We start from the raw sequence: 12,771 nt of genomic DNA on the forward strand, positions 1-12,771 counted from the left end.
AGTAGTTCTCACTAAAACACGTCCCTCAACACAATGTCTAAACTTTCCTTGAATACTTCCAGGGTCAGTGACTCCAACACCTGCCTGCGCAGCCCATTGAAGCACCTGACCACCCTTTAGGATAAGTATTTCCTAACATCCAGTCTGAAACTCCTGACACAACTTGAAGCCATTCCCTCATCCTATAACTTGTTACAGAAGAGGCTGACCTCCAGCTCCCTACAGCCTCCTTTCAGGTAGTTACAGAGAGCAATAAGGTCTCCCCTGAGCCTCCTCTTCCCCAGGTCTGTTTCCTCCACAGTCTTCCAGCCACTCTGCCCCAAGCCTGTAGTGTTGTTGCCTTGGACTGTTGTGGCCAAAGTGCAGGATCCAGCACTTGGTCTTACTGAACGTCATCCCATTGGCTTCAGCCCAGCAATCCAGCCTGTTCAGATCCTCCTGCAGGGCCTTTCTACCCCGAGGCAGATCAACACTTTCAGCCAACTTGGTGTCATCTGCAAACTGACTGAGGGTGCACTCAATGCCCTCATCCAGGTCATCAATAAAGATATTGAAGAAGACAGGCACCAGCACTGTGGGGAATACCACTCGTGACCGGTCACCAGCTGGATTTAACTCCACTCACCACCACTCTCTGGGCCTGGCCTTCCAGCCAGTTCCGTATCCAGACAAGAGTGTACTTGTCCAAGCCATGGGCTGCCAGCTTCTGCAGGAAGATACTGTGGGAGACAGTGTCAAAGGCTTTGCTGAAGTCAAGGTAGACCACATCAACAGCCTTTCCCTCATCCACCAGATGGGTCACTAGATCATGGGAGATCAGGTTGGTCAAGCAGAACCTGCTTTTCATGTAACCATGCTGGCTAGGCCTGTTCTCCTGGTTTCCCCATACATGCCTTCTGATCTCCCTCAAGGCAATCTGCTCCATAACCTTCCCTGGCACTGAGGTCAGGCTAATAGGCTTGTAGTTCTCTGGATCCTCCTTTACGACTATTGGCAAGCCTCCAGTCTTCTGGGATCCCACCTCTTCTGGGACTTTCAGAATTAGGTTGTTCCATGAGCCAGCAGTGTATCCTTGTAGCCAAGAAGGCCAATGTTCTCCTGAGGTGCCTTACAAAGAGCGTGGCCAGCAGGTCAAGAGAGATGATCTCCTTCTACTCTGCCCTGGTGAAGCCACATCTGGTGTACTGTGTCCAGTTTTGGGCTCATCATCTCAATGAAGACAGGAAACTTCTGGAAAGAGTCCAGGGGAGGATTACAAACATGATTTAGGATCTGAAGGAGCTTCTTCCTTATGAGGAAAGGCTGAGAGAAGTGGGATTGTTTAGCCTGGAGAAGACTGAGAGAGAGGGCATGGGGCCAGGCTCTTTTTGGTGGCTCACAGTGGCAGAACAAGGGGCACTGGGCACAAACTGGAACACAGGAATTTCCATCTGAACATGGAAAAGCACATCCTTACTAAGAGGGTGACGGAGCACTGGAAAAGGCTGCCAGAGAGGTTCTCTGGAGATGTTCAAAACCTGCCAGGACATTTCCTTGTGTATCCTCCTGTAGGGAACCTGCTTTAGCAGGGGGTTGGACTGGATGATTTCCAGGGGTCCCTTTCAGCCCCTATGATTCTGAGATTCTGTGTTGCGGAACATTTTTAATGTGGGAAGTTTCTGATAACAGTTAAATTTCAACAGTGACATAGAAAGTATAGTTATTTGATGGTAAATCAAATGGCAATGCTTAAACTCCAAAGGAATGCATGGAAATATTGCTGTTATACAAAAGATGAACAGTCGAAATGGACAACTGAATATATATATAATATATATATATATATATAACTGAATGTAAATACAAGAAAAGTAAAGAAAACAAAACTTTGGTATGTAGAAACAGAATTTTGTCTTTTTTATTATTAAAACACAATTGCTTTAAGGATCACAGGTAAAAGTCAAACTACTGAATAAGTAAGAAATATCTTGTTTTGGGGCGGTTAAAAGCTATGAGCGTAGTAAGCAAGCACAGAAGTCTGCTTAGACCATTTCACATTGGGCCATAACTGTGTCACTACTCCACTGGGCTTTGTACTACTACATGGGATCCTTTTAATCCTATCTTCTTCATGGGCCTTCACCTACCTGACAAAGATATGTCCATACATACCATGTTACACACCATAGCAATATGCTACCATGATGGATGCATTCCATGTGTCTAATGGGGAAGAGCAATAGTGTATGGCCAGCAGTTATCCAAGACTTTCAGTTTCCTATGCTGATCGCTGGAGAAGCTGGGTATCATTTTTAGTGACTGCCAAAAAAGTGTCAGATTTTAATAATCTTAATTCTTCTTGGACTTTATCAATTCCTGTTTGTTTGAATATATCAGCAGTTTACTGTCTCAAATATGAGTTGCTTCATCTCCCTACCAAAGGAACAGCATCCACTACATTATCACTTTTTAGTCAAATATTTCACTTCCATGATAAAGCATGACATTCTTCTTGAATGTGTAACGCTAGTTTAGCCCAACTCCTCATACAGTTACTCCCATTATAACAGCATGCCTTTAAAGTATAAAATATGTAGCTTCACTAAATGGTATTAAGATGAACTTTATATGTACCAAAACGTTTGTAGTCATATTTTCCACTTTTTGTTTTTAACCTCTCTAAAACTTGATGGCACTGATTGTTTAAGTAGTCATCAATGGAATTCAAAACATCAAGATTATTGAGAGCTGCAGGCAGGGAAAACATTTCTATTTAAAACTTCTGAAATACATAATTTTTAAGTTGCTAAAATTAAGATTGCAACAATGTGCTTCTGCCTTACTAAATGCCAAACTTTAAAGGAAAATAACACAAATCAAAATTGTGTGGGTTTACATACATCTTACCTTTGGTGTAATATATACTGAAATTTGCCTATGCTTCCTGATTCTTGAAGGAGAACTGCACTGAATGATGCAGAAAAAAAGCTTGCTGAGATCAGAATTTCCATACAGCATGAGCACAGAGAAGAACATGAATCCACATTTACATGTTTTGCAGAGAACACTTCAGTTTACTCATGAAGGTACTGCAGTGATATCTATTTAAACTTGCACAGTTGACTTTGAAAGCATATTTCTGTGAAGCAGATTAGTAAATAAAAAGTCAAATATCCATGAGAAAGTGTGGGCAATATACTTTTAATCCCCTCAAAATCTTTAGGACCATGCACATGCCCACATGTACACATGCACACAATGTATTAAAAAGTTTACACCATGTCATATCAGAAATTTGAAAGTGTGTAATATGTAAGAAAAATGTATAACTGTTCTTAGAAATCTGAAAACGCCATTCATTGTCATTCTTATGCATATCTAAAAAGCAATCTACCCAAGTTTACAAAACATTTCTTATGACTGTTGTGATTTTTGCAGTTAAGGGATCAGGAACTCACAATATGTACATCAAGCTTAAATGGCTTGTGTATGTTACAAGTATAAAGCAATAGGCAGAGTATGACAAATACACTGAAGTCCTGACATTGCAAAATCTTGACCAAAATAAACAAACAAAAACCGACCCAGAAATCATCTCTATGATAAGAGAAAAGACATTTCACTTCTTGTGAAAGAGGAGAGGTTTCACCATCCCTGCCAGAATCTTGGGCAGCTGGGCAGCAATCACCTCTGACATCATCTCGGGGAATTCAACACTCAGTGCACGGGACTGGAGAAATGTGTTCAGACAGAAGAGATGGAGCTGTTTCACTAGCTGGATTTAATAAAATACAAACATAATAAATAAGGCTAACAGCGACACAGCCAGATAAGCATGCTGTCAATCACTTAGCTCACACATCCATCAGCTGACATTGTTACTATATCATAACATTATTCCTTGAACTAATAATTAGGATAGCTTGCTACTCCCTACTGAAATATAATCTCAAGGCAAAAAAACCCATAAAATATTGCTAAATGACATATCCTATAAAAAGACTAACTCACTAGCATGAGAACATGGTATCATCCTCATTTATTACATGTGCCATGACCAATGGAGTTATAAAAAATTATTCAAGCTTTCATTTCATGCTCACGTTCAACATAAGTCTCAGTGCCTTGTTTACTAGATGATATTCAACCATTGCCCTGAAGACAACATCCTCTATTTCTTTTTTGAGGTTTCCCAAAGTTCTGAGTACGATCACATGTGGATAGTCTGATAACATTAAATTTCATAGGCCCTTGTTCCTAGAAAGCAACTGCTAAATATATGTACCCTTTCACCTACCTTCTCTAGAAAGTTCCAATTTTTTGACAGTTTTTCTTAAAGATCTATAACCTTTAGGATGTAGAATTGTATGCTGTTGCCTAGCATCCTACTTACTGTCATCCTGGCTTTTACCAACTTTTACCAATTTGTCTCTCCTTGGGGATGGCCTACCCTGTATCACCTATTTCTTTCAGTCTGAACTGCAAGAGGGACTTGCACTCAGACACCCTACATTCCACTATCCCAGCCATCACTTTGCTGGATATTCAGGAGTGAGGAAGCCTCACTCATTTGCTTCCACTGAGGTTATTTTACTATGTTTAAGTATTTGAAATTAAGTACTCAATTCTTCTCTGGATGTTGTGAGATGCAGACTGAAAATTCTTATTCCAAGTAAGGCAGGAAGGTCTTTTAATCCAAGCAAGACAGATGCAAACATCAGATGACAGATTCCTTAAGCACCTGGCTAGCATGAGTAGGATACTGGCCAGGAACTGTTTTTGCAAATAAAAGCTGGCTGACTGAATTCCAGAGAAGGGTTTAGCACTGACATTCCCAAATGATGAGTTCAACTACCAGTATAATTTGTAGCTAATCTCAATATCCTCCCTTCAGAACATTCTGTTGTCTAACTTTGCGTGTAAGGATGATTAGGGTGACAAAGATGAGACAGGGGCTGAAGCATCTCTCATATGAGGAAAGGCTGAGAGAGATGAGTATGCTCAGCCTAGAGGAGACTGAGAGGGGATCTGATCAATGCTTCTAAATATCTAAAGTGCAGGAGGTAACTGGATGAGGTCAGACTCTCTTATAGTGACAGGACAAGGAGCAATGGCCAAAAATGGGAACACAAGAAATTCCACACAAATGTGCAGAACTCCTTTACAGTGAGGGTGAAGCAGCACTGGAACAGGCTGCCAGAGAGGCTGTGGTGTCTCCTCCTTTGGAGATATTCCAGACCTGGCTGAATATTCCAGACCTGTGCAACATACTGTAGGGTAACTGCTTTAGCAGAAGGGTTGGATGTGCTGATCTCTAGAAATCCCTCCAACCCCTGCAATTCTCTGATTCTCTGATCTTTATCCTTGTCCCATTCACCTTTTGATTGTATCTGAGAAGATGTAACAGTTAAATGGTCAGTGTGATTTCAATGGATAGCAAAAGTTGATGGAGTGGTCTGTGCAGTGGATCAGAGGATTCCAGACTACCTGCTGAGCCACAGAAATATCAATATTGTTACTTCTCTTAATCTTCATAAATAGGATCTTCAGTTTTTCCTCCATCAGAAGGAGGAATTATTGACAAGGAAAGATTTATATGAAAAAAATGAATTTATTTACAAATAAAATGCACATTTTAAAGTGCAAAAGAATACAAAGACCTCATCTTTCCCTGAACTCCCTATGAGCTTGTCACAGCCATGGAATTCAAAATCACTCTTCAAAGTATCTTAGTGCCATTTCATCAGCCCTTGTTCAAGCAGAGGTATGGCCTTGTATCTCTGTTTCTCGCCTCTCTTGCAGAGATACACAAGCCATTACAAAACATTATTCCAATGGGTAATTGTAGAGAGTGTCATTCCTCACTTAATTCAGATATATCTTTTAAAACACATATGAAATTTTAAATCACTATTAGAGATCTCTGATATTAATCAGTTCCAGAATATGGACAGATACTGGGAAAAAACAGCATACAATATATGTGTAAAATAGTTGAATTAAGGATGCAAAATCAATCTTGGCTTTCTTTTGAATTCCACATTCTTCGTATTTTGTAAATATTTTTATGAACATGCACACACACATACAGACACACAGAGTCCTACAAGAATCTTAACTGTGCTAGATACAGAAATAATGCAGAGGTAGCATTCAAATGCCTTTTCTCAAATACTTAAATCTTGGATACAATATGTTTTGATTACTAAATATACAGCTATCTAGTCACACATTAAAGGAGAAGTGTAGTTATATATTTTTTAGTTTAGAAATGTTAACTAGCCACTTACCATTAAATTTCTTTTAAGAAATTCTAAAAGCTTCTGACTTAGAAAACAACAACAACAACACAAAGTAACAAGTAAACTTACATCATGCATGGAATCCATCAGTTTTGTAAGCTGATAGAAACGCTGAGAGTTAGCCACGACACCTTTCTGGCGCAAACCAATGGCCTTCACCAGTTCTCTAATGTAACTCGTTCTCATCTCATCAAATTGGCTTTGACTTCTTAGACCTTCCAAAGGAACTAAAAAGAAAGCACCATTTGTGTTGCAATGTATTCTTAAGGCAAAAAGAGATTTAAAGTAAGGGAACAGTGTATAGTGCATTTCACATCGTGCAGTGTAATTTGTTATTATATGCCAGGTACTTCCTCCTGTTAATCAGTTTCTCCAGAAATAGTCATTCAAAGTCAAAGGATGCACCAGCAACAGCCAATTGTGCTAACTTCTGATGTCTAGAAAATAGGTATAGATGAAGTTTAAGGCTATGTGCTCAAAGAAGATGGCCAAAAGAAATGCTCCTGTCCTTAAGGAACTATGCCATGGGCTGGCTCACCATGCACTGATGAGAGCCAGTCCTCCTTAGAGCACATTTATCCTAGATCTAGCTGTAGTGCTTCGAAATGGAGTCATGGAATGAAGTAATAGTTCTTAGGTAATGTAAACAGTAAAGCATCCAAGGTTCAGGCTTCCTATTTGGACCTCTTTTACTCAAAGGAACAGATGTACACTCTCAGAGTTGTAAATGTTTTTTACATAAATTAGCAAACGGAAGCGAGTGGCTCAACTCACCCTTCCCTTAACGGTCTGTTGTTATGGCCAAAATGAAGGCATACAGGGAACACCAAAAATGAACTCATCAGTGACTCCTAGTGGTAAGATCCTATTTGAGCACTGATTGTTCTGTCAGCATTGTAAAGAAACACTGATATGCTCTGAACACTACTTTCCATGACAGGACATATATAATTCATGTCGTTGAAGACACTGTGGTATGAAAATTTACAAAAATGAAACTTGAAAAAATATCCCCAACTGGCACTCAAAACTAAATCCTTGCTGTGCTAAAATAATCATATATTAAAATATAAGGTGATTTCAGAAATACTGTTTTGAAAGAAAAATTCCTTTCACCTTTCCTTTTTCTTTTCCCAGGTACATTTAACATTGTAAAGTCACATTTAACATTTCATCTTCTGACAGCATGTATACAAGGAAGGACACTTCACAACATAGGCAACTTCATCCTATCTAGCTACCACAGCCACCTGTATTTTCAGTGGAAAAAATCAGATAAGTATAGGGTACATGACATATTCACTGTTGTAGAAGTAGCTTTAGAAAGACATGAGTTATGGTTATTCTCTATGGACTCTAGAAGACTGTTGTGGGCAGTAGCTCACATAAATACTCTAGTTTCACTTCAGATTGTATGAATCTATGATAATTAAATAAATAACATGCTAGGCAAGTTATATACCTTTAGTCTGGTATCATGCTGTGGCTACTATCTGTCCATAACTGAGTTCATTTGAATCTCTCTATATATATAAAATAAATAGAAGTTCAGTTCATTATGACATTAATATATTCAACACTGTAATACCAAAATTTCATGTCATTTGTTGCTCTCTGGAATTAAAAAAAATAACAGTGTGCTGACTATAAAATGCACAATATTATTAGATACTCAAGAGTGGAAATCTAAAACCAAATCCACCCAAAAGGAGACAGCTGCACAGAGGCTGGACATTCCCTAAAAGAGAATCAAATAATAAACCCTTTACTCTCCTTAGAAGCCATAAACTCCACTCAGAAATCAACTGCCTAAGTCATGTTTGTCTCCTCAGGAGAAGGTAAGGCAGATAAAGACATTGATAATATATAATGACCCAACTTGACATTGACTGCTCATGTTGGCATTTCCTCAGACAAATGAACATCTGAGGGAAGGATGGAGAAATACATATATATAAAATAGCAAGTCCACCACAAAGACAAGTGTCCAATGACCAAACTGGGCTACAGAAGTCACATCGTGATTCCAACCCAAATATGAATTTAAAGAAAACCAGACAATAGAAATTGTGGCTGCTTCCACATATCTAATAATAGTCTGGCTTTTAGGGTTGATGTGTCATGTTTGATTTCTTTTGGCAGCTGACGAAGATGAAATGCTGGACTAAGCATGTTGTACTCTCCATAAAAGAGTCCTGCTTTCTTAATAGCATTTTCCTTCTGTACCTATTCATAGTATGAGTTCCCACATGTGTGTGGCTTCAGTTATATGAAGAAATATTTAGACCCTTTGAGTATTATTACAACAAAGCATATAACATATGTCTATATGTAAAACATGTAATAAATAAGGAACTAGAAAATGGAAACAAATGCAGAAAATAAAGAAGTTGGTCTACTTTTTGCAAAGACTAATTCTATTTCTGAGACAGTTTTAAAACTGTCACAAATACCGAAGAAAAAAGAAGTCATTTAAGCCACAGTAAAATCAAAGGAAAAATTGTAAAATTCAAAATGTTAAAAATAAAGCCAGGGTTTCCATTCAGAATTAGAAATGTATTGTGACTGATACTCAGTTATGTGCAACAGACATTACTGTTTCTTTAAAAGTAAAGCTAGTTGATCTAAATGACACGTCAAATAGTAGAACGAGAGACTAAAAGTTGAGACATGATTTACTGTTAGTATATGACAGTTTGAAATGGCCACACTTTCACATTTGAAGAGGATTAAGGTGAACAGCATGAAACAGAAATGATTTTAGAAAACATTTTACAGCAACGATCAGGTTATATGTTTTTTGAACACTGTTTTGTGGAAAGTATTGTATTTATACAGTACCAAATATTTACTAAATGTCTCAGCAACAATGGTTAGGTGTGTTCCTTTTCCAAAGATCTGACAAACTGTTTTTTCCTATAAGACAATAAGTACAGGAATGATCAAAAAGCAAAACTCATGAACATAGGCAAAAATACTTTCATATTTTTAAATTAATTTCTTGCATACATATAAGCACATGGTCCTAAAAGTGAGTTTATAAGGGAAGCACAGTAGATAAACAGTGGTGACTTAGTGATTACTGTTAGACTGATGCACTCATAATTGAGAGGGAGCAAATTGCTAAAGCATTTTTTTTAATTCTTTCATTTGACCTTAATGGTATGTAGAGTTAGAATGTCACAAATGTATCTAGACCTAACTGAAATGTAACATTTCCCTCCAACATTCACATAGATTAGGGAGTTTAAAATGTGATGGAAAGAAGATGGAAAACGTTTAAAATGGGAATGCATTCAAAACTTTGATGTAATTCCAAGAAAGCAAAGAGCTATATTGCAAAGGGATTGCTTTCCATATTATTTTCATTGCATAGCAAAGTGTATCCTATTATTTTCCTATTATGATAACAAAGTTTATATTCCTATGAGCTACTCTTAATCTTTACTGTCTATACTCTGCTGATGACAGACTTTTGAAAGCATGAGCTTATACAAATAGGCAAGAACAGCTTAAGAGTGAATAAATTTTAATTCCTTACCATTTGTTGAACCTTTGTATAGCAAAGAAACAGGTTATGCAGGAGTCACACATCTCTTCTCCCACACGGTTAAGTGTATAGAGATCCAAACATCAACATTCTTCCATTTCTAGTTCTAAGTGCTTAGTTTTACTTTTAAAACTTTCTCTTTGTGGACTGTTTAAGGTATCAGCTGATGACTTTCTTACTGTTTTAGAAAAGGCTTCAGACAGGAATTTCATCAACTACCACATTTTCCAATTAAAGTTTAATGTAATGTTGGATACTGTATTCACACTAAGTTGTCTATGATTAAAGTAATCACAGACTTTGTACTCAAGTAAACAAGTAGAAGTAGTTCATTTGTTGATAGATGTGCTAAATCTTGGTTTAAGTAGAAAATTTGAATAAATATTAATATTGTTTGCAATGTCCACTTTCCTAATTCTCTTGAATAAGCACACTTTAACTTCTTGGCCAGAATCAATCCCTCTACCAACAAACCTAAAAGTTAGTGAAACATTTGTATACATATTTCTAATGCTTGAAGATTTTTATCTATGTAGAGTCATTTGAAGTCACTCTGCCTCACAAAAATACACACATTTGTTTTGAAAATGTATAATACAGTATTCCAGTACATTAAAAGGGATCCAACATTTCCCTAGTGTCTTTATACAAAATAAAGACAATGATGAAATGGATTATTTGTTCCTAATAAACATTACAAACATATTTTTAGGTCTTGAAGTACTAACACTATCCTCTTGAAGAAGTTTTCCATTTGTTAAGCCAGACAGCTTAGCAAATGTTAAGTCAAACAATATTGTTCCAAACAAATATTTTATTAGTGGTTAGACAGAAACAAAAGAACTTACTTGTATTGAGAAGCAGTAGTGCTTTCATACATAGGAACTCTTCTTGGCTAACCTGGAGTCTGACAAATTCCTGTGGGAGTTGCCACATCGACAGACACAGTGAATAGAACGATGATTCTTTCATCCTCTGTCTTACACCCAGAAAAGGCAAAATAAATAAATAAATAATAAAAATAAAAAAACAAAAGCATGAAAATAAAGAAAAAGAGCATTACTAACTGTTTCAAGGAAGTGCCTTGTTAGCAGTGTAATTATCACAGTGTTGAAATTAAGAAAAACATACACAATTTCTTTACTTTTTTGCACTTACACTAGTTTTTGAATTATAAGTAATATGCTATTATTGTTTAATCTGTTAGTTCTGGTCAGAAAAAAAAGCTTGTAGACTACCACACATGAATGCTAATTGACAAAAAAGAAAGCTTTCTTATTACTTTATAACAAACTAATATTTATGATTATGTACTTTTGTTTAAAATTTGGTATAGGTTTACTTGCTTTGACAATACACCCTAAAACTGAGAAGGCTGAAAGTTAATGGAAACTTGTTCATAGGCTTTGCAAAGATGTCTCTATTTAATGTACATCGAAATTCTTCGTTGCAAGTGTAAAATTTTTCTGCAAAGAGCAACTGAACTATTTTGTAGCATTCTGTGCCATTATAGAAACAGTTTAAACACATAAGTGTATACATATTAAAGAAGTACTTTAAGTAAAAGTAGACATTAATACAGCCTTATCTAGACACCCGCAGCAGCAAATAAGTCATTTCACAAGGAAATACATCAAATTATCTCATCTTCTGCAGCACTTTGATCTCACATTTCTGTTTGAGATTTTGGCGTAGTGAATATATTTTATTGCATTTATTTATTAAAGGCAGTTTTTAACAGAAATGGTGAAAACAAGAGCATTTTAAAGTTTGTAAACTAAACTGAGTTCATTCTACTTTCACTGGACGATGCAGTAACATGGAGATCTTTTACAAAGCTGCATCCTGATTCGAATTAATGAGGTACAACAATTACAGGCTGATAAAATTTTGCTCCCTCTGAGACCAATGGAGTTTTATCACTAGTTACAGTGACAATTGTAACTCTAAGGAAAGTTCAGACTAGTATTGTCTGACTAGAGATAGCGCTCCAAACAACAGAAATAGAAGATATTTTCCATTAATAAAAGACTTTTCTTAGTGCACTGAGGTTTTTTTTTTCCTTATGTTATTTGAAGCATTACTCTTATCTTAAATGCAATGTTTTCAGTTTTGTTCCATTTCCAAAATTTTCTATCTGCTCTTTGATGAGTCAAACATGAAATTCTGATCTGCTAGATCTAGCTGCATTTATTTCCAAATCCACTTTAAATCTCCCTTAGTATTCCTTTCATAGAATCACAGACTGATGTGGGCTGGAAGGATCCTTTAATATCACCTAGTTCCACCCCCCTGCTACAGGCAGGGACACCTCCCACTAGACCAGGTTGCTCAGAGCCCCATCCAGCCTGGCCTTTCTGATAGTCCTTAATCACAAACAGCATCTTAGACAGCAACAGCTTTCAAGGTGCATTAAATGCTGCTCATAAGCATATATTCAGAGAACACAAAGTGTAAGTAACAGTAAAGTCTTGTAGTGTCTTAATACGAGTCCATGAAACCACTGTCAACCTAACACTGCTCGCTCTCTTGGTCTGAAATTCATGCTGCTGAGCAAGTCACTCTAACAGAGCGTTACAGTTCAGTTCCAGACAAATTGAGTAAATAACAAATTGGCTGCAGAACAGTCTTTGGACTGTGGTTTTATGGTCATTTCAAAACAACCTAAGTGTGCGTTGCCACAGCAGATGGAACTTCCATGACCTCTTCCCACCTTTAGGTGTGCATTCCTACTCTGCTGGCATTAGTGCCTCCCTGCCCACATGGTGAATCAGATCAGGGCCCAGCTCAATTGGCAAGTTAATGTTTTTTCCTAGGGTATTTTACAAATACATCATTTCCTTATCTGTTTTACCATGCATCCAGATAGTGTTTGATCCAGCTTTAGTAAAAATTTTAGGCATGCATGACCAAGGCAGGGAGGCAGGGAGGGTTGCCATT

The 12,771-nt window shown here is 37.2% G+C and overlaps 1 protein-coding gene across 4 annotated transcripts in view; it reads right to left on the bottom strand.

Moving 5' to 3' along the window:
• Positions 1-2,806: 2,806 nt before the first annotated feature.
• Positions 2,807-12,771, bottom strand: part of PGR (progesterone receptor) — a 35,902-nt gene continuing 25,937 nt past the window's right edge. The window contains exons 6-9 of one of the 4 annotated variants that reach the window (XM_065730020.1): positions 10,680-10,810; positions 6,351-6,508; positions 3,564-3,754; positions 2,807-3,118 (exon numbers count right to left, since the gene is read on the bottom strand). In XM_065730020.1, the coding sequence (XP_065586092.1) occupies positions 3,599-3,754; positions 6,351-6,508; positions 10,680-10,810 (445 nt within the window). In that variant the 3' untranslated portion in view covers positions 2,807-3,118; positions 3,564-3,598. Of the gene's footprint in view, positions 3,755-6,350; positions 6,509-10,679; positions 10,811-12,771 lie in introns of those variants that run through there. The other 3 variants (XM_065730021.1, XM_065730019.1, XM_065730022.1) reach the window with 3 other exon arrangements.

Source organism: Cyrtonyx montezumae, unplaced genomic scaffold (assembly GCF_038088225.1).
Source record: "Cyrtonyx montezumae isolate F1298 unplaced genomic scaffold, pur_monq_1.0 scaffold_12, whole genome shotgun sequence".
In the NCBI taxonomy this organism is placed as follows: domain Eukaryota; kingdom Metazoa; phylum Chordata; class Aves; order Galliformes; family Odontophoridae; genus Cyrtonyx; species Cyrtonyx montezumae.